The sequence below is a fragment of the Leopardus geoffroyi genome, chromosome E1 (genome assembly GCF_018350155.1).
Source record: "Leopardus geoffroyi isolate Oge1 chromosome E1, O.geoffroyi_Oge1_pat1.0, whole genome shotgun sequence".
In the NCBI taxonomy this organism is placed as follows: Eukaryota; Metazoa; Chordata; class Mammalia; order Carnivora; family Felidae; genus Leopardus; species Leopardus geoffroyi.
The window spans coordinates 14,298,237-14,325,611 of NC_059330.1; the positions used below are offsets into that span (position 1 = coordinate 14,298,237).

The 27,375-nt window shown below is 38.9% G+C and overlaps 1 protein-coding gene across 2 annotated transcripts in view; it reads left to right on the forward strand.

The window, feature by feature from the left end:
- METTL16 (methyltransferase 16, N6-methyladenosine) overlaps positions 1-27,375 on the forward strand; it is an 81,792-nt gene that overhangs the window by 21,110 nt on the left and 33,307 nt on the right. For both annotated transcript variants that reach the window (XM_045487756.1, XM_045487757.1), the window contains 4 exons: positions 9,216-9,415; positions 15,121-15,261; positions 17,377-17,492; positions 19,438-19,580. In XM_045487756.1, the coding sequence (XP_045343712.1) occupies positions 9,216-9,415; positions 15,121-15,261; positions 17,377-17,492; positions 19,438-19,580 (600 nt within the window). The remainder of the gene's footprint in view (positions 1-9,215; positions 9,416-15,120; positions 15,262-17,376; positions 17,493-19,437; positions 19,581-27,375) is intronic.

Below are 27,375 nucleotides of genomic sequence, written 5' to 3' on the forward strand. Positions count from 1 at the left end.
TAGGACTTGAACTCACAACCTTGAGGTCAAGAGTCTACCATCTGAGCCAGCCCAGAACCCCCATTGTGTGTGTGTGTGTGTGTGTTAATGTTGTGTGATTGAGTGAAGCAGAAATGTGTTCATCGTCGCTTGCTTATAGATTCTCTTTTGTCGACCCCACAAATTACAAAACTAATATATATCTATTTAGATGTCTAGGAATAGACTTAATACTTAATTCCCCTTTAAATACACGTAATATATTTTAATGACACTTTTTTTGCTCGCATATATTTATACAATAAACTTCTACTTCCACTGTTTTGTGGAAACTGGTCTTTAAAATCTCAAAAATCCCCACCTAAATGTGAAGGGGTAATTATTTTTTAAATTACTATCCGCTTGGGATGCTTGGCTGGCTGTCAGCAAAGCATGCAGACTTTTGATCTTGGGGTTGTCAGTTTGAGCCCCAAGTTGGAGTAGAGTTTACTTTAAAAAGGCAGGGGACAGGAGGTAGAAATTAGCCATCCTCCTGACTTTGCTGTGGCATTTTGTATTTTTGACGGTTCCTGCACAGTCACTGCTGTTTCTCATTCAGTGCTTTTTATCCTTCTTCTAAATTGATGGTGATCTAGTGTAAGGTAATACCTGCTGTTTTCTCTTTTACTTGCACTTAAACTTTTACTTTCAATCTTTGGATCACTATGGGTTTTTTTTTTTTTTTTTTTTTTATGTTTGTTTATTTTTGAGAGACAGAGTGCAAGTGGGGGAGGGGCAGAGAGAGAGAGGAAGACACCGAATCTTAAACAGGCTCCAGGTTCTGAGCTGGCAGTACAGAGCCCGATGCGTGGCTTGAACTCACCAACTGAGATCATGACCCGAGCCGAAGTCAGATGCTTAACCGACTGAGACACCCGTGTGCTCCTGGATCACTGTGTTTTGGCATAGTCTTTGTTTACAGCATAGTTTTTTGGTTTTGTCTTTGTGATCTAACCTGAGAGTTTTAGAATAGATTTGACCCATTTACATTTATTTTATATTGTGCTTTGTTTTGGTTGCTTCTTTTTTTTTTTCCTTTACTCTGTGTGATTTGGCTTTCATCTCCCTTTTCTTTACCACTTAATTTTATTCGATTATATTGTTTCTCTTAATTTTTCTAGTGTTTATATTCTTAAATGTATACCTTATATCTCTGCTACCTACTTTATCAGTTTTGGATGAAATCTTCTGACCCACGTTGAGGAAATAATGTACTTAATTACCTCTTCCTTTTCCCCTCCTTAATTTTAATTGTGTGTACATGTCCTGTTGTGTGGCCACAGTTCACAGGTGTTTTAATCTTAATTCTCCAGTTAAAATAGCTTCGCTGCTCACTGCTAGTCTATTGCTATAGTTTGTTGGTTGTTGAATTTTTCCATTAAGGATTTTTTTTTTTTTCACAAAGGGATCGTAGAAACCTATGTTCCTTGAGTTATTATATGCTTAAAAACATTTATCTGTTGTCATTATACTTGAAATACAATTTTGCTGAGTATAAAATTGTTAGGTAACATTCTTTTCCTCTAAGGGCTTTGTAGTCTGTGTCCTTTTGTTTTCTGCTATTAAATAGTGCTGTTGCGTGGAAGTCTGAAGTCAGTCTTTTTTTTTTTTTTTTTTTTTTTTAAGATTTTATTTTGGAGCATCTGGGTGGCTCAGTCACTTAAGCATCTGACTCTTGGTTTTGGCTCAGGTCATGATCATGCGGTTTGTGAGTTCGAGACCCTATCGGGGTCTGCTTGGGATTCTCTGTCTCCCTCTCTCTCTGCTCCTTCTGTGTTCTTGTCATCCTCCCAAAGTAAATAAACTTTTAAAAAAGATTTTATTTTATTTTTTAAATATTTATTATTTTTGAGAGAGAGAAAATGTGCAAGCAAGGGAGGGGCAGAGAGAGAGTGAGATAAAGGATCTGAAGCAGGCTCTGTACTGACAGCAGAGAGATCAGTGTAGGGCTCAAACTTGTGAACTGCGAGATCATGACCTGAGCTGAAGTTGGATGCTTAAGCGACTGAGCCACCCAGGTGCCCCAATTTATTTTTGAGAGAGAGAGAGAGAGAGAGAGGGGAGGGAGGGAGAGAGGGAGAGAGAGAATCCCAAGCAGGCTCTGTGGTGTCAGTGCAGAGCCAGACTCAGGGCTTAATGTAATGAACTGCAAGATCATAACTCAACCTGAAACCAAGAGTTGGACACTTAACTGACTGAGCCACCCAGGTGCCCCTACTTATTAATTTTTTAAGTTCATTTATTTATTTTGAGAGAAAGAGGGAGAGAACACATGTGTGCAAGTGTGGGAGGGGCATACATAGAAAGAGGGAGAGAGAGAATCCCAAGCAGGCTCCACACCTGTAGCACAAAAGCCTGACACAGGACTCAAAACTCACAAACCGTGAGATCATGACCTGAGCCAAAACCAAGAGTCGGACTCTTAACCACCTGAGCCATCCAGGTGCCCCTAAAGATTTTATTTTTTAGTAATCTTTATGTCCATTGTGGGCTCAAACTTAAGAAATCTGAGATCAAGAGTCGCATGTGTCACCAACTGTACCAGCCAGGTGTTCCCTGAAGCCATTTTTTTCTTTTTACCCTGTTGCCCTTCTTCCCCCAGTAGGTGGTTTAACTTTTTTGCCAAGGTGTAAAAACGATTTTTTTCTTTTAATCCTTAAAGTCTAGTAACTTTTTTGGTACATGTGTTAGTATTGCTAATTCTGAATTGGTTTTTCAGTATTGCTAATTCTGAATTGCTAATTCACTGAAGATTCAGTGAATCTTCTTGTGGGGGCAGGGGATTATTTTGAATAATTTCTTTGTTTTCCTCCTTTGGTTTTCTTATTCAGGAAGACCAATTAAGTGTATGAGGGGTCTCTGTTATCTGCTTCTCCCGTATTTTTTTTTTTTTTCCTAATTTTTTAACTTCTTGTTCATTTCATTTGTTTATTCTGATATAGTTAACTACTGTAAAATTCCCCCTCTGTACTGTATAAATCAGTGGTTTTTAGTTTTTAGTTGTGGACAGTATTGTGTCATCATCCCCACAATCTCATTCCTCAATTCCATTTCATTTTTGTGTGTTTTTTTTTTTTTTTAATTTTTTTTTTTAATTTTTTTTTTCAACGTTTATTCATTTTTGGGACAGAGAGAGACAGAGCATGAACGGGGGAGGGGCAGAGAGAGAGGGAGACACAGAATCAGAAACAGGCTCCAGGCTCTGAGCCATCAGCCCAGAGCCTGACACGGGGCTCGAACTCACGGACCGCGAGATCGTGACCTGGCTGAAGTCGGACGCCTAACCGACTGCGCCACCCAAGGCGCCCCTTTGTGTGCTTTTTTAAGTCTTGTTTTCTTTGTCCTGTTTTGTCCTTCTTATGCATCACTGAAGCCTATGATGTTAATTTGTCCCATCCATGGTTAGTGGTGTTAACTTTGATCACTTGTTTAAGGTGGTATCCATCAGATTTCTTCATTACAGAGTTACTGTTTTCTCCTTTGTAATTGATAATTTGTGGGGAAGTACCTTGAGACCATGTAAATACTCTGTTTCTCATTGAACTTTGTACTATTTTTAGCATCCATTGATGATTTAAAAAAAAATTTTTTTAATGTTTATTTTTGAGAGAGAGAGAGGCAGAGTTGACTGGGGGAGCGGTAGAGAAAGGGGGAGACAGAATCTGAAGCAGGCTCTAGGCTCTGAGCTGTCAGCACAGAGTCTGATGTGGGGCTCGAACACACGAATGGTGAGACCATGACCTGAGCGCTCCCCTGGCTTCTTAAAAAAATTTTTAACGTTATTTTTTTGAGAGAGAGCATGGGTGGGGGAGGAGCATAGAGAGAGAGGGAGTCACAGAATCTGAAGCAGGCTCCAGGCTCTGAGCTGTCAGCACAGAGCCCGATGCAGGGCTCAAACCCACAAATGGTGAGATCATGACTTGAGCCGAAGTCAGACGTCTAACTGACTGAGCCACCCAAGTGCTCTGAGTCCCCCTCTCCCCACTTCAAAAAAATTTTTTTTTTGTTTGTTTACTTTTGAGAGAGACAGAATGTGAGTGGGGGAGGGGCAGAGAGAGGGAGCCACTGATGATTCTTAATTGAAACATTAGCATTGTGATTGCCAAGTATAATTTTCTACTCCTTCATTACTTCTACACATTTGGTAATTATTCTATTGTAAATAAAAGCTGTCCTTTCTCCCCCATTTATTTATCTATTTGTGTAAGTATAGACTCATGTATATTTTTCTTTTACTCTGGGGGTATAATCCCTTGATGGCATTCTTCATTCAGATTGTCCCAGATTTGGTCAGTGGGTGCCCCCTTAACTGGCCCACGTCCTTGTGACTTTCCTCATCTTTGAGTATGTCCTATTTTCTGATACAACGAAATGTTCTAGGTTTATCTTATACTTTCTCCTACTTCAAACCTGGAATAGCCATTCAACTAAGGAACTCTGATTCCTTTTAGTGGGAATGGTATTTGGAAACTAAGATCCGGAACACTAGTTATGCTCATTGCTTCTAGGTTCTGATAATATCTCTTGAGATTCCCCTATAGCCATCTTCTTTAGATTATATTAAAGTTCCATTTTTTTAAATTGAGGTATAATTGACATATACCCGTTTTAGGTATATAATCTAATGATTCAATATTTGTATATGTTAAAAATGAACACATTGGAGTGCCTGGGTGGCTCAGTTAAACGTTGTACCCTTGGTTGCGGCTCATGTCATGATCTCGCGGTGTATGAGTTTGAGCCCCGCGTGGGGCTCTGCACTGACAGTGGGGAGCCTGCTTGGAATTTTCTCTCTCCCCCCACACCCTGCCCCTACCCTCCTTCCTCTTTCAAACAAATAAGTAAACTTAAATTTTTTTTAATGAACACATTAAGTCTGCTTACTCTCTGTCATCATATAGTCACATTTGTTTTCTTGTGATGAGAATTTTTTTTTAAGTTTACTTATTTTTGAGAGAAAGGCAGAGAGAGTGAGTGAGAGGAGGAGGGGCAGAGAGAGAGAGGGGGAGAAAGAGAATCTCCAGCAGGCTCCACATTGTCAGCACGGAGTCCGATGTGGGGCTTGAATTCACAAGCCATGAGATCATGACCTGAGCCAAAACAGAGTTGGATGCTTATCTGACTGAGCCACCCAGGTGCCCCCATCTTGTGACGAGAACTTTTAAGATTCTCTTAGCAACTTTAAAATTTGCAATATGGTATTATTTACTATAGCTACCATGCTGTACATTACATCTCCATAACTTCCTTATTTTATAACTGAAAATGTATACATTTTGGCCCCCTTCACCCCTTCACTGTTGTTACAAATGGCAGGTTTTTATTTTCTTTTTTTTAATGTTTATTTTAATTTTTTTTTATTTCTAAGAATATTTTTATTATTAATTTATTTATTTATTCTTTTTTACATAACAATATTTCCTTTATTCCGGACTCTGATACCACTTTCCTGATTCTTTCAGCTTTCACAAACAGGTACTGCTCTTTCCCACCGGGTCCCAAAGTCAATGTAACATGTTTAAAAAAAAATTTTTTTATAACTTGTTTTATTTTTTATTTTTTTTAATTTACATCCAAATTAGCGTATAGTGCAACAATTATTTCAGGAGTAGATTCCTTAGTGCCCCTTTCCCATTTAGCCCATCCCTCCTCCCACAACCCCTCCTGTAACCCTCAGTTTGTTCTCCATATTTATGAGTCTCTTCTGTTTTGTCCCCCTCCCTGTTTTTATATTACTTTTGTTTCCCTTCCCTTATGTTCATCTGTTTTGTCTCTTAAGATCCTCATATGAGTGAAGTCATATGATTTTTGTCTTTCTCTAATTTCACTTAGCATAATACCTCCAGTTCCATCCACGTAGTTGCAAATGGCAAGATTTCATTATTTTTGATTGCCGAGTAATACTCCATCGTATATGTATACCACATCTTCTTTATCCATTCATCAGTCAGTGGACATTTGGGCTCCTTCCATACTTCGGCTGTCGTTGATAGTGCTGCTATAAACATTGGAGTGCATGTGCCCCTTCGAAAACAGCACACCTGTATCCTGTGCATAAATGCCTAATAGTGCAATTGCTGGGTTGTAGGGTAGTTCTGTTTTTAATTTTTTGAGGAACCTGCATACTGTTTTCCAGAGTGGCTGCCCCAATTTGCATTCCCACCAGCAATGCCAGAGAGATCCTCTTTCTCCACTTCCCTGCCAACGTCTATGGTTGCTTGAGTTGTTAATGTGAGCCATTCTGACAGGTGTAAGGTGGTATCTCATTGTGGTTTTGATTTGTATTTCCCTGATGATAAGTGATGTTGAGCATGTTTATTTATTTTTGAGAGATAGCAAGAGCCAACGTGAGTCAGGAGGGGCAGAGAGAGAGGGAGACCGAGTATTTGAAGCGGACTCTGTGCTGACAGCAGACAGCCCGATGCAGGGCTGGAACCCAGTGAACTGTGAGATCACGACCTGAGCCAAAGTCAGATGCTTAACTGACTGATCCACCCAGGTGCCCCAGATTTTTTTCATTTTGATGGCTGAGTAATATTCTTCTGGGTGCGTGTGTGCGTGTGTGTGAGATTTCACATTTTTTTTAGCCATTTATCCATTCATGGACCCTTAGATTGTTTCCATGTTTTAACTATTGTAAATAATGGTGTTGTGAACATAGGGATGCATATATCTCTTTTGAGTTAATGTTTTCATTTTCTTTGAATAAATACTCAAGTAGAATTGCTAGACCATATGGTAGTTGTATTTTTTTTAATTCCTGTGTAGTTAACATACAATGTTATATTAGTTTCAGGTGTATTATAATAGTGATTCAACAATTCTATACCTATTCAGAGCACATCATGTCAAGTGCATTCCTTAATCCCTATCACCTATTTCACCCCTCCCCTCTGGTAACCATCAGTTTGTTCTCTGTAGTTAAGAGTCTGTTTCTTGGTTTATCTCTCTGTGTCTCCCTTTCAGTAGTTCTATTTTTAATCTTTTGAGGCACCACCATTACTGTTTTCCATAGTAAAACTGCACCAGTTTACACTCTCAGTGAAAGCTTTGTTCTTAATCTCATTTTTTCCCTACAAACTAGTATGCTAAAACATTTTTTTTTTAAATTAATCTTTATTTTTGAGAGAGAGAGAGACAGAGACAGAGCTTGAGCAGGGGAGGGACAGAGAGAGAGGGAGACACAGAATCCAAAGCAGGCTCCAGGCTCTGAGCTGTCAGCGCAGAGCCTGACGTGGGGCTCGAACTCACAGACCGTGAGACCATGACCTGAGCCGAAGTCAGACACTTAACCGATTGAGCCACCCAGGTGTTTCCCCCCACCAGCCCCCCAAAGCATTCTTAAAGGTATAAGAAATAGTTATATTCAAGTATATTGTGCAGTTTTTGTATAGATAACAAACAGACCTGTATTCCTAAAATCTAATCCTGCCCATCATCACTCTTTGTAAATGCTTTTACTATTAAAATTGTGTTTGGGGTGTCTGGTGGCTCAGTTGGTTAAGCATCTGACTCTTGATTTCGGCTCAGGTCATGATCTTGTGGTTCTTGAGTTCAGGCCCTGTGTCAGGCCCTGCAGTGTCAGCACAGAACCTGCTGGGAAGTCTCCTCCTCTCTGCCCCTACCCTGTGTGCTCACTCTCTCTCTCAAAATAAATAAATAAACTTAAAAAAAAAACTAAAGTGTTTTTTTAACAGTTGTTTGTTTGTTTTTGGTTTGTTTATTTTGAGAGAGTGAGAGCAAGCAAGCAGAGGAGGGCAGAGGGACAGGGAGAGACAGAATCCCAAGTGGGGCTCTGTGCTGACAGCATGGAGCCTGCTTGGGATTCCATTCTACAGCTCTGGGGTCATGACCTGAGCTGAAATCAAGAGTTGGACGCTTAACGGACAGAGCCACCCAGGTGCCTCTCAGAACAGTTTTTTTTTTTTAATTTTTTTTTTTTTAATGTTTATTTAGTTTTTTGAGACAGAGAGAGAGCATGAACGGGGGAGGGTCACAGAGAGAGGGAGACACAGAATCTGAAGCAGGCTCCAGGCTCTGAGCTGTCGGCACAGAGCCTGACGCGGGGCTCGAACTCACAGACTGTGAGATCATGACCTGAGCCGAAGTCAGATGCTCAACCGACTGAGCCACCCAGGCGCCCCTGAACAGTTTTTTTAAAGGTAGATCATGTCATATTTAACTGCTGATTTTATATTCCTCAATATGTGTTCAATAGTGTTACTGTATGCTTAGTATCACAGAGCAGAATAAAGAATTTGTTAGGTGTCAGACTGGAAGATAATGGAAATGTTTACTGTTGCTTGGTTATTCTGTGTCTTCAATAATTGCCTTGATTGTTCATGTCTCTATAATTTGCTCTACAAATATTTGAGTACTATTGTACTTAATTCATAGTATGCTTCATAAACCCTTAAAATTTTACCTGGAACGACCCTTAGATTTTGTATTTTTTTATTAGAGAGAGGAGGCGGGGGGGTGGAGAGAGAGAGAGGGAGGGAGGGAGGGAGGGAGGGAGGGAGAGAGAATCCCAAGCAGGCTCCATGCTCAGCAAGAAGCCTGACGCTGGGCTCAGTCCCACCACCCTGGTATTATGACCTGAGCTGAAATTAAGAGTTGGATGCTTATTTGACGGAGGCACCCAGGTGCCCCTCTAATCCTGTTTTCATTATCAAGCATTTTATATTGCTTTCTGCTTTTAAACATGATTTTCAAAAAGTGCTAATGTCAAATGATGTTAATAATAATAGTAAAAACAGGCTAGGGTTTGTAAAATAGTTACTATGTACTGGGCATGATGCTAACTACTTTTCTCAGTTTATCTCACAGCAAAACTATGATATAGATGTTGTTATCCCCATAGCTGAGGAAACAGTCTCATGGAGGTGAGATAATTTGTCCAAAGTCACATAACTAAGTAAGGAGATAATCAGGCAGGAATTGGAACAGAGGCACTCTTGTCCTCTATGCTCCTTGTATGAAAATGCAATACTTTTGGTGGAAATTTATACTGCCTTTCATAAACTGTAATTGTATTAAACACCCATATATGTATGCCACTGTGAATGTTCCGCATAGTTATTTATGTGTGATCTAGAAAATTTAAATGGGTGTTTGGTATTGTGTGGCTGACATAGAACTTGTATGGCATAGTAAATCTTACTAATCAGTTTTGTTTCTTTTTCTCCACTCCTCAGTCTTAATTTTAAAGACCCCGAAGCAGTCAGAGCTCTGACTTGTACTCTTCTAAAGGAAGATTTTGGACTTTCCATTGATATTCCATTGGAAAGACTGATTCCTACAGTTCCCTTGAGACTCAACTACATTCATTGGGTAGAAGATCTGATTGGTCATCAGGACTCTGACAAAAGTACTCTCCGAAGAGGAATTGACATAGGTAGGTATATATGGTTTTAAATTCTTTTTTAGCTGAACATAAGTTTCATAAATTTTGCAGTGTCCGTTTCTTTGTAAACTTCTCTTCTGGGTATTTGTGTGTGAAAGAAGCTGGCTACAGATATTCCTGTTCTTTTTTGCTACACTTGGGCTTTTCTGCCATTTATTTCTCTTGAGAAGGGATTTTCAGCACCAAACAGGGAGCAGGGGTATAACAGTGCAGAACGCAAGTGAGGCTCTTGTTTTCTTACCTTTTCAGATTACCATATTGATGTCTGTGTCTTTGGGGCATTATTTTTACTCTGAATTATTTGGTATTAATGCAGTAGTCCCCATATTGGGATACTGTGTGATAGCCATTTAATAAAAGATCATGTGGGCTGAATACTTTAAGGAATCTCTCTCTCTTTTTTTTTTAATATTTTATTTCTGAGAGAGAGAGAGAGAGAGCACGCGCGCAAGAGCGGTGAAGGGGCAGAGAGAGAGGGAGACACAGAATCTGAAGCAGGCTTCAGGCTCTGAGCTGTCACAGAGCCCGATGCGGGGCTGGAACCCACAAACCGTGAGATCATGACCTGAGCCAGAGGTGGAGGCTTAACCGAACTGAGCCACCCAGGTGCCCCAGGAATCTCTTTATTAATAGAGGACATTTAATCCAAAATCAAAGAGAGGGAAAAAGTCATCGATTTAAATTAAGATGTTCTCTTAGTTGTAAACTTGTAACAGTGGAAAGGACTGTCTGTTCATTTGGGAGATTAAGTGGAAATACAGAAGGAAATAAAGCCAGGGTATGTTTTGCAATTATAAGTGTATTGTATGTTTATCATAGCCAATGTTTTATTTTATGGGGGAGGGGGGGCACCAGTGAGCAAGGGGCAGAGAGAGAGAGAAAGAAAGAAAGAAAGAAACAAACAAACAAACAAACAGGGAGGGGCTTGTGGTTTACCCGAAGTGGGGCTTGTGCTCACCTGTTGTGGAACTCAAACTGGGGAACTGTGAGATCATGACCTGAGCCAAAGTCAGATGCTTAATGGCTGAGCTACCCAGGTGCCATATCATAGCCAATGTTTTAATTTGATAGGGTTAAGAAATTTTTTTAATTCATAGCGCCTGGATGGCTCTGTTGGTTAAGCGTCCTTTTGATTTTAGCTCAGGTCAAGATCTCATTGTTGTGAGATCGAACCCTGCATCAGGCTCTCTGCTCTCTGCTGGGAGTGGAGCCTGCTTAAGATTCTCTCTCTCTCCTCCCTCTGCCCCTCCCCTCCCCAGATAAAAAGTAAAGGAAAAAAAAATTGTTTTAATATTTTACTTTATATTTGAGGGAGGGAGAGGGAGAGGGAGACGGAATCTGAAGCAGGCTACAGGCTCCAAGCTGTCATCACAGAGCTTGATGTGGGGTTTGAGCAGTGAGATCATGATCTGAGCCAAAGTCAGACACTTAACTGACTGAGCCACCCAGACACCCCCAGAAAAATAAAGAATAAATTTTAATCCTTTGGTCTTTACTAGTCCTTTATGGGAACAAAGCTCTGTGGCCCTATTTCAAACTATAGTTAATAGGAAACATACTTTCTAGATAGTAGTAGATGTTTAACTTTGACTTTTTTTTTTTTAACTTTGACTTTTGTATGCATTTTCAGCGAACATTTTCAGTCCTCCTCATACATGACCTTTTTAGGTCATGTATTGACTCCTCCATTCTCCTTTATGCATGTTCCTCCATGGGCTTCCTCTGGTTTTCCTCTTTCCCTTCTAGTCACTCTTCTCCCTTTTAGGCTTGCTTTTCTCTGTGTGGCCATTAGATGTTGAGAATCCTTAGAGCTCAATCTTTAGCCCTTTTCCTATTGAGCATCCTACTTCTGGGCAATTTCACCCACATCTGTGACTGTTTCCCACCTCCAATCAAATAACCCACAAATTTATATATTCTGCCAACTTGGATTATCTTGAGCTGTAGTCTCTTATGTCGGCAATACAGATTTCTCAAGAACATCTCAGACTTTGCCATGTCCAAGACCAGACTCATTGTCTTTTCTTGCTCATCTTGGTCCTTTTTCTTCATTCCTTATTTTCAGTGGATCCACCACAATCCACTTTCTTTTTTTTTTTTTTTTAATGTATTGTCAAATTGGTTTCCATACAACACCCAGTGCTCACCCCAAAAGATGCCCTCCTCAATACCCATCACCCACCTTCCCCTCCCTCCCACCCCCCCATCAACCCTCAGTTTGTTCTCAGTTTTTAAGAGTCCTCTTATGCTTTGGCTCTCTCCCACTCTAACCTCTTTTTTTGTTTTTTCCTTCCCCTCCCCCATGGGTTTCTGTTAAGTTTCTCAGGATCCACATAAGAGTGAAAACATATGGTATCTGTCTTTCTCTGTATGGCTTATTTCACTTAGCATCACACTCTCCAGTTCCATCCACGTTGCTACAAAGGGCCATATTTCATTCTTTCTCATTGCCACGTAGTACTCCGTTGTGTATATAAACCACAATTTCTTTATCCATTCATCAGTTGATGGACATTTAGGTTCTTTCATAATTTGGCTATTGTTGAGAGTGCTGCTATAAACATTGGGGTACAAGTGCCCCTATGCATCAGTACTCCTGTATCCCTTGGGTAAATTCCTAGCAGTGCTACTGCTGGGTCATAGGGTAGGTCTATTTTTAATTTTTTGAGGAACCTCCACACTGTTTTCCAGATTGGCTGCACCAATTTGCATTCCCACCAACAGTGCAAGAGGGTTCCCGTTTCTCCACATCCTCTCCAGCATCTATAGTCTCCTGATCACAATCCACTTTCATCCTTGATATTCTTTGATAGGTCTCTCCATTCTCACCGAGAATGTCTATCATTTCCTGTTGGTTTTGTTTCTTAAATATTTCTTCAGTTATCTACTTTCTCCATTTCCGCTGCAGCCATCTCAGTCCAAGTCACTGTTCTCTCCCCTGTTCTACAGATTACTTTTTAACTATTCTTCTCTTCCACTCTGTTGCCTCTCCATTTCATTCTCCAGAAAGTATGTATAAATCCATATATACTTGGTCACATCTTTATGGCTTTAATGGCTTCTTATTGCTTCTGTGATAAACACCCAATATCCTGACTTAGGCTGTTAAAACATCCATTGTCTGTTCTCTACCCTCTTCTCTGGGCCTCTCTAAGTCTCATCCAGTGTGGTTTTCTTCCTTATTTTCTACAGTTTTGGTCTTTAGTCCTTCTAATAAGGCACCGTGAATGTACATGTTGTTCCCTCTACCTGGAACTTCCCCATCGTCACCTTGTTAGAATCTCATATATACTGTAGTTGTAAACTCAAGCCTTATTTTCTCAAGAAAGCCTTCTCTGACCTTCTAGCATGAGACAAGTTCCTTGATTATAAGCTTTGGAAAACCATGTTTCTTCCTTCAGGGTATTTGTTGTAATTTTTAACACACTTTGACTTGTCTGAATAATGTCTTTCTTGGCCACTAGATTGCAAAGTGCAGAACCTGTTAACTTTTTTTGCTTACTATACTATCCCAAGGCCTAACAAAGTTTCTAGCTTTCTAGTAGGTGTCTGATAATAATTCGTTGAATGTTCATAGATAAATACATCATTCTTTCAACATTCAAAATTCTGAACATCCCATATGAGCTAAGCAGTATGTAAAAATGAGGGGTTTAGCTAACGCTCTGCCCTTTTATGTTCATGTCAGAAGATTGGTTGATGGGTTATAGAAAACTCAAGAGCCTACTTGGTACTAATTTATTTTAATTATGCCCCAAACTGTCTAAAATAACACTTGGGGATATAGGAGGTTAATGGATTTTAGCTCTTCACAAGGGGCGCTCTAGCTGAAATCACATTCATTCTAATTAGGGTTTTATATAAATTCTTCCCCCAGACTCCATCAGTTTGCTCTAATTTTGTGATTATACACTTTCCATTTTTATTTATAATTACAAGTGTTATTATCCATTAAAAAATGTCATTCAGGGGCGCCTGGGTGGCGCAGTCGGTTAAGCGTCCGACTTCAGCCAGGTCACTATCTCGCGGTCCGTGAGTTCGAGCCCCGCGTCAGGCTATGGGCTGATGGCTCAGAGCCTGGAGCCTGTTTCGGATTCTGTGTCTCCCTCTCTCTCTGCCCCTCCCCCGTTCATGCTTTGCCTCTCTCTGTCCCAAAAATAAATAAACGTTGAAAAAAAAAATTTTTAAAAAAAATGTCATTCAGCTTTCTGAGGAGACTAGGATGTTAGAATTCAAGTTTTTTAGTCTTAAGAATTGAGCAACTTAATTTTTTTTGGGGGGGGGTGCAAAAAACAGGTCTTTACCTGTGTTTATTATCCTGGAGGTAGCTGAAGGAAAGTGTACTTTCTTCTTTTTGCTCTTTGCTTTTGAATGAATTGAAGTGTAAAGAGAGAGGCTATTGTGTGAGAATCAAGGGCCTGGTATCTGGTCCAGATATTTTTTCCTACGGAGCTTCTTAAATTTCCTTACTGTGAATGATTCTGACTTACCAGAATGGCTAGCAGGGACTCAGTAATTGTGGCCTCTGAGAGGAGCATGAGTTCCCTTCACCACCCCTTCCTTTGCTAACTCATACATTCCAAGGGGGTGTTTGCCCAGTAGCACCAGGGCCAGGATGCTATTAGGTAAACATGATAGAAAGTATAGCAATCATGGTGACTGTCAAAGGGCTGTTAGTTATGGTCGTGTCTTTTATCAGTCTGTTAGAATACTTAATGAGGAAGCAGTAAGAGACCCTGGGTTGCCTCTGGGTGAAAGGTATCCCTAGCCCCATCTCTTCTGGCCAAATCCTTAGAAGACTAGACTGGCACCTAGATGTAGTCCGAGGAAAGCAGGCCTGGAGTGGCCTGGTAGAGGCTGACTGCTATAGGCCTTCAAGATAAACACTGGCTTTTATTCTCTTGAACGTGTGCTTTTGGATCTTACTGGCCAAGGTTGGTTAGTGGTCATAAAACAGTATTTGTGGTTAGTATATACATAGTTCAGTTCATGGTTAGGGGATCTACATACAAGTTGAGGACCAAACCCTAGTTGTCTTTGCCTGGAACATTTGCCTTTGAGTATCTCCCTTGAAACTGTAGTAGGGGAAGGCAATGATTGGTGTTTTACATCTAGATCAAATGTCTTTCCATGTCATCGCGTCTAAGAGATCTAGTTTTTTGTTGTTGTTGTTTGTTTGTTTTTAACTTCTGATTTCCTTCAAGTAACAGCTTACAGATATTTGAGCATTGGTCATTTAAATAATCATAAGAATACGCTGTGTATTTTTTTTTCTGCTTTTGGGGAGTGGGATGTACATTAATTTCTTTTAAGCATTGATTTTAAGAAAATCAAGTTTTGTGTGAGATTTAAAATGAAAAATTGTATAAAGTAAATGAACTTATTTTGACCATTTTTAGTTTATAAGTTTTGTAGTCCTTGATCACCAGCCAGTTGTGTGCACTTCATTACATACAACACACAAAAGAGCAAGGTTTCTGTCCTCTAGGAAATTTGAATCCAATTATGAGGTAAGACTGACACCTGAAATGACTAAAGACCCCAGCAGCTACTGTTTGTGTACAGTCAGGTACCAGCTTAGGATTTACACTGTTAAGGTTATAAGAATTCTAAGAAGGGGAAGAATGGTGTTTGGCTTGTTGTTCTCACCTCTGCCTCTGGTGTGTGCAATGTGTTTTGAATTTTCATTTTACTAGGTACAGGGGCATCCTGCATTTACCCTTTACTTGGAACAACCTTAAATGGCTGGTATTTCCTTGCAACGGAAGTGGATGATATGTGCTTCAACTATGCAAAGAAAAACGTGGAACAGAATAATTTATCTGATCTTATAAAAGGTTAGCTCTACAGAATAAACACCTCTTTCAAGCACTTGTGTTAACCTGTCTTTATAATTTAATACATCTAATTTTTTGCTTTAACATACAGACTTTGCGGTGCCTGGGTGGCTCAGTTAGTTAAGTGTCCGACTTCAGCTCAGTTTGTGAGTTCGAGACCTACATCGGGCTCTGTGCTGACAGCTTGGATCCTGGAGCCTGTTTCAGTGTCTGTCTTGTTGTCTGTCTCTCTCTCTCTCTGCCCCTACCCCTGCTCATGCTCTCTTTCTCTCTCGAATATTAATAAATGTTAAAAAAAATATTTTTTAATATACAGACTTCGGTAATTCTTAAAAATATGGTACAGTACATTGTAATGGAGTTTACAGCTTTGTTATCAGTATTAATGCAGAAGGAAATATGGTAAATACAGTTGATCCTCATAATTTTGTGGATTTTATATTTGTGAATTTGCCTGTTTGCTAAATTTGCATACTTGGCGTTATATTTAACCCCCAGATCAATACCTCTGGTACTTTTTATGGTCATTTACAGATCTGTGCAGAGTGGCAAAAATTTTGAGTCACCCAACATACATGTTTCCAGCAGAAGTTGTACAGGGTGCTGATCTGTCTTCTTGTTTCAGCTCTCTGCTGTAAACAAGTGTCCTTTTCATAGTCTATGTAGTGCCACATTTTTGGCATTATTGTGTTTTTTTCTTGGCGACTTTGCTGTTTAAACATAGTGTTAAATGCAATCTAGTTGTTATTTAAATACAAGAAGACTGTGATGCACCTTTCAGGAAATACGTGTATTAGATTAAGTCTCATCAGACATGAGTTCTAGTGTTGCGGGTGTGATTTCAGTGTTAATGAATCAGCAGTATATATTAAATAAGGTGTTTTTAAACAGAAACACGAAACAACATTGTATGTTGAGTAGTTGATGAGACTGTTTGACCAGAGGCTTGTTCACAGTTACCTAACCCTAGATATTTCTCTCAGGAGCCATTTGTTCCAATTCAGTATTCACGTTGACTTTATAGACCATAACTACCATGAATGTTGGGTATCAACTATATATGAAGTGACCTAATCACCAGGATTTTAGAAGAGAAACCCTGCTGTTGATTAAAGTATATCATTTTTAAATTTCAGAATATGGAACTGTGCTACCAATAATCAAGTCCCCTTAGTGACCAGTTACTTTTTAATATTTGTGCTTACTATATATATATATATATATTTTTTCAACGTTTATTTATTTTTGGGACAGAGAGAGACAGAGCATGAACGGGGGAGGGGCAGAGAGAGAGGCAGACACAGAATCCGAAACAGGCTCCAGGCTCTGAGCCATCAGCCCAGAGCCTGACGCGGGGCTCGAACTCACGGACCGCAAGATCGTGACCTGGCTAAAGTCGGACGCTTAACCGACTGCGCCACCCAGGCGCCCCGTGCTTACTATATATTTAAAGAGCTGTTCATTTTTTCTTTTTTTAATTAAAGAGAATTTATGTCACTTCCTGGAAGAACTAGACTTTTCTCACTAGTGTTAAACATATTATTCTAAGGGGAGATACTAATAATGTGTTCTTCATTTACCCATTCCTGTAGTACGCATTACTCCAAAATCTAGCAACTTTAAAACAGTAAATATTTATGTCATGGTTCGTACGGGCCGAAAATTTGGGCATGGCCTAGTTAGGTGGTTCTGTTTCAGTCTTCCATGAGGTTGTAGTCATCTGAAGGATTCACTGGGAGTAGAGATTTGCTTCCAAAAGCCATTCGCTTACATGGCTATTGATAGGAAGCCTTGGTTCGTTCATGTGGATCTTTCCTCTAGGCCAGTTGACTATCCTTATGGCATATCAGCTGGCTTCTCTTAGTGCAGGTAATTCAAGAAATAGGGCAAGAAAAAGGGCAATTTTTCTTTTATGACATAGCCTCAGGAGTGACACCTTATCACTTCATCACATTCATTTTATTCAATAAAAGTGAGTCACTGGGTGCAGCCTATACTCAAGGAGAGGGATATTAAACTCCACCTCTTAAAGGAACTAGTGTCATAGAATCTGTGGTCATATTTGAAAACTGCCAGTGCATTAAGAGTAGTTAACAGTTCTATATTTTCTCCTAGTGGTAAAAGTACCACAGAAGACACTCCTGATGGATGCTCTTAAAGAAGAATCTGAGATAATCTATGATTTTTGCATGTGCAACCCACCCTTTTTTGCAAATCAGTTGGAAGCCAAGGTAAAATATCTTCTGCTTTAAAACAATTGAATATTTATCTAAGTTGTTGATGTTTGCAAAGATAAGAGCAAAGAACAACTTTTATTTTGGAGGCTGTTATCAGGATGCTTCTGGTATCAAGCACCTGAAGAGTCAATTCAGATTGACTTAATAAAGGAAGTTTATTGGCTTACATATCTGAGAAATCAGTATATTTATGTATATATGAACGTATATATGTTTATATACGTATTATATATATATATATATATATATATAAAACATATACAAGTATGCATGCCGTAAGTGTAAATTGGATTTTCCAAAGTGAACACTCCTGTGGAACCAGCATCCAGATGAAGAAATAGAGTACGACTAGCACTACAACTAAATTTCTTTTTATAACAGTTTTATTGATATAATTCACATGCCATACAATTCACTCACTTAAAGGGTAGAATTTAATTATTCTTAGTATATTCACAGAGTTTTGCAGCTATCACTGCAGTCAATTTTAGAACATTTTCCTCACTCCCCAACTCCTCCCTCTGCCACTAAGAAAAACCCCTCTCCATTAGTTACTGTCAGTTTCCCACAGCTCCTACAGTCCTAGGTAACCACCAGTGGACTTCCTGTTTTTATGGATTTGCCTGTTTTGGACATTTCATGTAAGTGGAATCATGTAATATGTGACTGATTCTTTTCACTAAGCATAATATATTTTCAAGTTTCATCCATATTGTGGCATGTGTCAGTACTTAATTTCTTTTTATTGCCAAATAATATTTCATTGTATGGAAATACCATATTTTCCTTATCTATTGATGGACATTTGGGTTGTCTCTGCTTTTTGGTTGTTACGAATAATGCTACTGTGAGCATGCATGTACAAATGTTTGTGTAGGAGTGGAATTACTGGGTCATATGATCACTGTGTTTAGTTGTTTGAGGAACTGCCAGACTTGTTTTCCAAAGTGGCTGCACCATTTTACATTCCACCAGCTCCAGTGTGTGAGGCTTCCAATTTCCAGTTTCTCCACATCCTTGTCAACACTTTTGTCATATGTCTTCTTGATTATAGCCATCATAGTGGGTATGAAGTGGTATAAAGTGATATCCCATCTTGGTTTTGATGTTTATTTTCCCGGTGGCTAATTATGTTGAACATCTTTTCACATGTTTATTGATAACTTGTATATCTTCTTGGGAGAAATGCCAATTCAGATCCTTTACCCGTTTAAAAATTGGATTATTTTTTTAAATTATTATTGTAAGAATTCTTTATGTATTCTAATCACAAGTCCCTTATTAGATTTATTGTTTGCAGACATTTTCTCCTATTTTGTGGGATGTCTTTTCACTTTCTTGTTGGAATCCTTTGCAGCTCAGAAGTTTAATTTTGAGGAATCCAGTTTCTCTAAGAAACCATTGTGTAGGCCAAGGCCATGAAGATATACTCCTATGTTTTCTTCTAAGAGTTTTATAATTACACCTTTTATATTTAGATCTTTGATCTGTTTGAGTTAATTTTTCAATTTGGTTTGTGGTAGGAGTGGATTAAATATTTAAATTTTAAAAACGAAACCCTAAGAGTACTAGAAGAAAACATAGTAAATATTTATATAATCTTTGGGTGGAATATTTTCTGTGCATGGTACCAAGACAAAACATAAAAAGTGACAGATTAGGCTATGTAAGAAAGGTAAAATTTTTGTTCATTTAATCACAAAGATGGAAGGTAAAAGACCTTGGGGAAGAATATTAGTGTGAATGCAGTTGTTTAAGATGTAATATTACAATTGCTATATGATTTTTAAATCCTAGATCTACCGTGATGATTTGGAAACTAAAATTACATCTAAGCATTCTTATTTAGAACTAGATTACAGTCAAAGAGTTAGTCTTATGGTGTAAAAATTTTTCACCAGTTGGTGTTGTTGTTGTTGTTGTTGTTGTTGTTGTGCAGGGAGTAAACTCTCGAAATCCTCGGAGACCTCCACCTAGTTCTGTAAATACAGGAGGTATCACAGAAATCATGGCAGAAGGAGGTGAATTAGAGTTTGTTAAAAGGATCATCCATGACAGTTTACAACTTAAAAAAAGATTAAGGTAAGTTAGTTATTACAACATGGGACTATTTTTTCCCTATGTAATTCTGAAAGAAACAACCTCACTTAGAGGAAATGTAATCACAGTAGCCTGAAGAATAAATAGATAAAAATGGAAATGGTTGCAGATCCTACAATCCGCAAAGACCCTGTTTCTGAGGATGCTCTCGTGGCCTTAATTGATTTGTGTTTCTTGTAATCATCTGCACTACATGGATAGAAAGGAAAATATCGTATGATTGTATTGCTCCCATTGGTACGATACTGTGGTGGAACAAAACTGATTCAAATATGGCTTTTGATTAGAAAACAGATGGGTTCAGATCTGTCCCATGAACCAGAATAAATTTGTTGCCTAGTCCTTGAAGCAATTTATGTTCTTGGAATCAGTCTCCCAAACAATGACAGATGTGAGGACATTGAGCTGTCAAGAACTTAATGAAGGGAAACTGAGATCACTAACCAGTTCCAGAGGAGAGTTAAAGCTATTCCTTTTTAAAAGCTAATTATTTCGGACAACACGCCTGTCATTAAGCAACATAAGGTACTCGAAAAGTGCTATTTGTCTCGCTTGACTTCTCACTCTGCCAAGTGTTGTTGAAATGATGGATAATGTGGTAGTTCAAAAGTAAAAGGTCTTTTAACCCTAGCATTTAGCTTTGGGATGTAGAGATGATTTTTTAAATTGTGATAAAATATGTATGACATACAATTTATAGGTATAGGTTTTGGCTTTTGTGTTTTTTTTTGTTTTGTTTTGTTTGTTTTTTTTTTTTTTTAGAGCAAAAGAGAGCTTGTGCAAGTGGGGGAGGTGCAGAGGGAGGAAAAGAATCTTAGTAGATTCCACGCTCAGCGTGGAGCCCAATGTGGGGCTCAGTCCCACCACCCTGCAATCATGACCTGAGCTGAAATCAAGATTCAGATGCTCAACTGACTGAGCCACCCAGACACCCCCAAAACTTACATTTTAACATGAAACTATACATTTTAAAGTGTATAGTTTAGGGGTACCTGGGTGGCTCAGTGGATTGAGTGTCTGACTTGGCTAAGGTCATGATCTCAACTCATGGGTTTGAGTTCCACATCAGGCTCTGTTCTGGAACCTGCTTTGGATTTTTGTCTTCCCCCTCTCTCTGCCCCTCCATCACTTGCGCTCTGTCTCTCTCTCTCTCAAAAATAAACATTAAAAAAAATAAAGTGTATAGTTTAGTAGTTGTTAAGTACATTTATATTGTAATGCAGCTAATCTCCAGAACTCTTTCTTGTAAAACTGAAACTCCCTACCCATTAAACTAAACAACAATCCCTCTTTCCCCGCCTTTCACCCCAGTCTCTGGCAAACAGCATTCTTTGTCTCTATGAATTTGACTATTGTAGGGACTTTTTATAGTATTTGTCCTTTTGTGACTGGCTTCTTTCACTTAGCATAATGTCCTCAATGTTCATCCATGTTATAGCATGTGTCACAATTTCCTTCCTTTTTAAGGCTGAATAATATTGATATTCCATTGTATAGTATATACCACATTGTTTATTCATTTATCTGGTGACGGGCACTTGGGTTGTTTCTCTCTTTTATCTATTGTGAATAATGATGGTATGAACACAGGTGTGCAAGTATCTCGTAAGACCCTGCTTTTAATTCTTTTGAGTATAAACCCAGAGTGAAATTGCTGAATAAGGAAGACTTTTTTTCTCCTTCTTTTGGATTTATATGTGTTTAATGCTGCTTATCTTAGTAAAAGGCCAATTCCAAAACCAATGGATATCCTAATTTTTTAAATGTGAGTTTATAGATTTGTGGAAAGCGACTGGATTTTTGGGTGGTCTGCCTCTCAGGATTTATTTATACCTTGTTGAAGCCAAAGGTTAATAAGTTTCTGCTTTAAATTGATTTGTTCAAAGACAGATTAGGGTATAAAGAAGAAAGTGACTTAAGTTACACTGAGCATTGGGAAGAGTCTGAATGAGTAAAGTAAACTTAAGGTAACAGAGCACTGAAACTTAGGAAAAGAGGTACACAGGGCCATGTAGCCATTTCAGAATCTGTCAGCTTTTGAGAGGATGGGAGCCAACCAGGAAAATGAGGAAAGTTGTTTTCAGTAGGTCTGTTACTGAAGTCCCACGTGAACTACAAAAATATGTTTTATAGGAACACCATTCTAAGAGAAATTGATCAATATGTTCCAGATCTGCCTATACCTGGCTGTGGCTGCCCCCAGATTGAATGAAAGGTACACATTTGCTAAGAAGGATAAATTGCAAGAGTTCATCATACTTCTGGAGAGCTGACCATTTTGAGCTTGGTATCACAGATGGGAAACATTACCCATTTATGATTGATTTGAAAATAGGGTTCAGCAATCCTGTCCACTCTGTTAGGATTCATGCAGATTGAGAGGGATAATTAGGAAGAGAAGAACTCATTTTTACTGAAAAGAGAATAAAACAGTATGTTTTGAGAGTATTGCTCATAAATCTTGTTTATAATATCACATTGTTCCATGTTGACTTTTCATTTGTACATAGTACCAGTTCATGTCCTCCTACATATTTTTATAGTTGACATAATGTTTAAACCACTATGCAACTCTGAAAACTGTACGCACATATACCTTGGATATACTGTGGGTTCAGTTCTAGACCACCGCAGTGAAGTGAATATCGTGATATTAAGCAAGTCAAATGAATTGTTTGGTTTCCTGGTACATATAAAAGTTACATGCACTTACAGCTATACTACGGTAAATGTTCAGCAACATTATATTATATATTTTAAAAATGTATATACCTTAATTAAAAAATACTTGATTGCTAAAAAATGCTGACTATGTGGGCATTTTCCCTCAACATCAATGAGTTGTAATGTCTCTGCTGGTGGGGGCGATCTCAGTGTTGATGGCCACTGACTGTTGGTGGCTGAAGCTGGGGTGCTGTGTCAATTTCTTTAAATAAGAACAATGAAGTTTGCTGTATCAACTGACTCTTTCAAACAGTTTCTCTGTAGCATGTGATGCTGTCTGAAAACATTCCACTCACAGCAGACTTTTAAAATTGGAGTCAGTTCTCTCAAACCCTACTTCTGCTTACATACTAAGTTTATGGAATATTCTAAATCCTTTGTTGTCATTTCAACAATCTTCACAGCATCTTCCCCAGAAGTAGATTCCATCTCAAGAAACTACTTTCTTTACTCATCCACAAGAAGCATCTCCTCATCCATTCAAGGTTCATTTATGAGATTGCAGCAACTGAGTCCCATCTTCAAGTTCTACTTCTAATTCTGGTTCTTTTGCTGTTTCCACCACATCTTTGGCTACTTTCTCCACTGAAGTCTGGAACTCCTTAAAGTCATTCATGCAGGATGGAATCAACTTCTTTCCAAACTTCTGTTAATGTTGATATTGCGACCTCTTCCCGTGAATCCCAAATGTTCTTAGTGGCATCTGGAATGGTGAATCCTTTCCAGAAGGTTTTCTTTCTTTAAAAAAAAAATTTTAAGTTTATTAATTTTGAGAGGGACAAAGCAAATGAGTGGGGGAGGAGCAGAGAGAGAAAACCAAGCAGGCTCTGCACTTGTCAGCACAGAGCCTGATGCAGGGCTTGAACTCCTGAAATGCGAGATCATGACCTGAGCCGAAACCAAGAGTCAGATCCTTAACCAACTGAGCCACCCAGGCTCCCCCAGAAGGTTTTCAATATACTTTGCCCAGCTCCATGAGAGGAATCACTGTCTGTGGCAGCTATAGCCTTATGAAAGGTATTTTCTTAAATGTAAGATTTGAAAGTCCTTAATACTTCTTGGTCCATGGGCTCCAGAATGGATGTTATGTTAGTAGGCATGAAAACATTTATCTCATTGTGTGTCTCCATCAGGGCTCTTGGATGATGAGGTGCATTGTCAGTGAGCAGCAGGATTTTGAAAGGAATCTTTTTTTTCTGAGCAGTAGGTCTCAACAGTGGGGTTAAAATAGTCAGTAAACTATGTTATAAACATTGTGCCGTCATCCAGGCTTTGTTCCATTTATAGAGCTCAAACAGGGTAAATTTAGCATAATTCTTAAGGGCCGTAGGATTTTCTGAATGTTCAGTGAGCATTGGCTTCAACTTAAATCACCAGCTGCATTAGCCCCTGACAAGAGGATCAGCCTGTCCTTTAAAGCTCTCTAGCTATGAAAGTCCTAGATGATATCTTGTTTCAATATAAGGCTGTTTCATCTACATGGAAATCTGTTGTCTAATGTAGCCACCTTCATTCCTTATGTTAGCTAGATCTTCAGGATAACTTGCTGCCGCTTCTGCATCAACACTTGGCTGCTTCACCCTACAGTTGTGTGTTATGGGGATGGCTTCTTTCCTTAAACCTCGTGAAGGAGCCTCTGCTAGCTTCAGGCTTTGCTTCTGCAGCTTCATTACCTTTCTCAACCTTCATAGAATTGAAGAGAAATTCTGGATTAGTTCTGGATTAGCCTTCGGCTTAGGAGAATGTTGCGGCTGGTGTGATCTTCTGTCCCGACCACTAAAACTCTCTCTCTGTCAGCAGTAACACTGTTTGCTTTCTTATTATTCATGAGTTCACTTGAGTAGCACTTCTGGTTTCCTTCAAGAACTTGTTTTTACAACTTGGCTGACAGTCACAGAAGGCCTAGCTTTTGGCCTGTCTTGGCTTTTGACAGGCTTTCTTCACTAAGCTTAATCATCTCTAGCTTTTGATTTACAGTGAGAGATGTGGACCCTCCTTTCACTGGAACACTTAGAGACCCTTGTTAGGGTTATTAATTAGCCTAATTTCGATATCGTAGTGTCTCAGGGAATAGGAAGGAGAGGGAAAGAGACGGGGGAACAGTGGTTGGTGGAGCAGTCAGAGCACACACAAGTTACTGGTTAAGTTCACCATCTTACATGGGTGCGACTCGTGGCACCTCAGAACAGTTACAATAGTACCAACACAGATCATCATGGCAAATACTGTAATAATGAAAAAGTTTGAAATATTGGGAGAATTCCCAAAAAGTGACAGAGAGACACAAAATGAGCGCTGGTGGTTGGAAAAATGATGCCAATAGAGTTGCTCAATGCAGGATTGCCACAAACTTCAATTTGTAAAAAAAAAAAACCACAGTTATCTATGAAGTGCAGTAAAGGGAGGCATGCTAAAATGAGGTGTACTTGTATTTTGGAGCTCTGAAAAATAAGGGATTAAAAACAAGTATTTTAACCCTACCATCTGCTTCTTACCCATCTAGAATTTTTTTCTTATTCCTGAAAAAGTGTAGGAACTCAGCAGGGTTTTTAACATTATGGAGTTAAATTTGTTGCACTCATCTCCGTGATGGCACTCAAGATGCCTCACCTCCCTGTTACGATTCATGCCTCACCTAAGTCATGCACAGCAGCACCTGCAGTTTTATTTTGTATCTTAAAGGATTTTGCAGCTGGGACGCCTTTGGGAGGTAAAGGTATCCAGTATCTTAGTTTTACGGATTAGAAACTTGGGACCCAGATATCCTGATTTCTAGTCTAGTAGCCTGCAGCATATGCAGTCCTAGCGTACAGTTGGACTTCTAAGTAGACAGCCCTTTTTTGTTGATGAAGTTGCAAATGCTTTTCAGCCTTACCTTTCATTTTTGTGCCTGTGACTTAAGCTTACTTAATACCATTGTCTTTTGGGGGTGCCTGGGTGGCTCAGTTGGCTAAGTGGCCACTTCATCTGAGGCCATGATGTCTTGGTTCGAGAGTTTAGGCCCCGCGTTGGGCTCTGTGCTGACAGCTCGGAGCCTGGAGCCTCCTTTGGATTCTGTTTCCCTCTTTCTCTACCCCTCTCCCACTTGCTCTGTCTCTCAAAAATAAATGAAACGTTAAAAAGAAAATTTAAAAAAAAGAGCACTGTCTTTTTTAGAGACTCACCCAACCTTCTAAATAGATCAGTCGATATATTTACAGATCTATTTATAATCAGTTTCACTTAAACTCCTTATGACCTGAATTTCAGTCTTGTAATTCATTGTTTATTAGGTCTGTAGTTCATTCCTTTTATGGCAATTATTTTATGATTTTTCAGGAGTCAGAGATCTGTATCTCACAAAGTTCCAACTTAATACTGGTTTCACCACTTTTCCTCTTCATGCTTTTTCCTTTCTGTTCCCTACTCCCTGCCAGATGATGGATACTTCCTGGGTTTGTATATATAGTCCGTATATTTGGTGATGGGCAACAAATTGAATAATCTGTGCCTTTTTTTTTTTTTTAAGTTTATTTATTTATTTTGAGAGAGAAAGAATGTGAGGTGGGGATAGGAGGAGAGAGGGGGAGAGAATCTTAAGCAGCCTCCATGCTGCGGCACAGAGTCCGACGCAGTGCCCGAACCCATGAAACTGTGAGACCATGACCTGAGCTCTTATCAGGAGTCAGATGCCCAACCACTTGAGCCACCCAGGCACCCCTGTGCCTTTTGAGTGTGATTCTTTAATCACATTCTTAATCACCAAACGTAAACTTCGTTTTTTATTGGTAAATGGGATAATAATAGCTACTTTAGATCTCATAGGGTGGTCATAGAATTAAATGAACACATATTTGATATAAAGAATATTAAATAGGATCATTTTAACTCGACTGTTCTAGGAGTTCAGTAGATTTACATGCTGGTCCACTATGTTGAAAGAAAATGTTACAAATAACTTTGTTATGTTATTTTAATAAAAAGCCCCTCCCCGTCCCCTTCTTTTTTTTTTTTTTTAAAGTAGATGCTAGTATAGTTATGGGGTACTAAAATAATAATTGCAGGGTACAATTGTAGATTTTATCCCTGAGCCTTTAGTTAATTCTTCAGCTGAAAGACTCCCAACTTTGGAGATAATACCTCCTATAGCTGTTCAGAGAATGAAGAGAAATTACGTATGAATATACATGTAGACTGAAGTGCTATCTAAATGTTACATGTTCCTATTATTTGTGATTTTATCTCTTAAACAATATAATCACACAAAATTAGCAAATGGAGAAAACATTGATCTCAGCACTTTGATGCAACTATTAGCTTATTTTGGGTGCATTTCCTACCAGTTCCCCCTTTTTTTTATTCCCGTGGTTATAATCATAAATACCACTAATTTTGTTTTCTGCTCTTGATTTTTTTTCATTCCTGTGTTTCTTTGTGGCTAATGGTATGTGCATAGCAGTAATTTTAAATAGCTTGCCAACAGTCCACAATTAACTAATTCCTTATTATTGGGCACTATATTCTTTTTTTCAGTGTTACAAAGAACATACTACTTCTCATTTGTTACTGAACCTCCACAGATACATCTAATGACTCTGTAACGTGGGTGGCTATCTTTGACCTCTGATTTCATCTTTGATTAGGACCCATCATAGGGTTGCCAGTCAGTAAAAGGGTTTCTTGGGTGTCATTAGAAAGAAATGTACCCCTTGCTCCAGTGTACCAACTCGCTACACAGATAAAGAATGTAGGGATGTATTGGGGATCAGATAATATACCAGCCTGTTCTCCGGTAGAAGACGATTTTCTCAGTTAAAAACCTAAAATGTATGTCTTAGTTTTGAGCTCCACAGGAAGTAGGTACTGGTATTTTGATTTTTTACTTCCTGCTAAGGTAGGAAGATAGAGAATTAAGCAGCCTGAAAGATAATGGGCTACTTTTTTTAATGAATTAGATTATGTGCTTCTCATAACCTTAGTTTAGGTATCATGCATACATGCGTAGTTACATTCTCTTTCAAGTTTTAAGGGGGCAGAGCCTCATTGATTGGTGACTACTCTAAGGTCTTAGGGA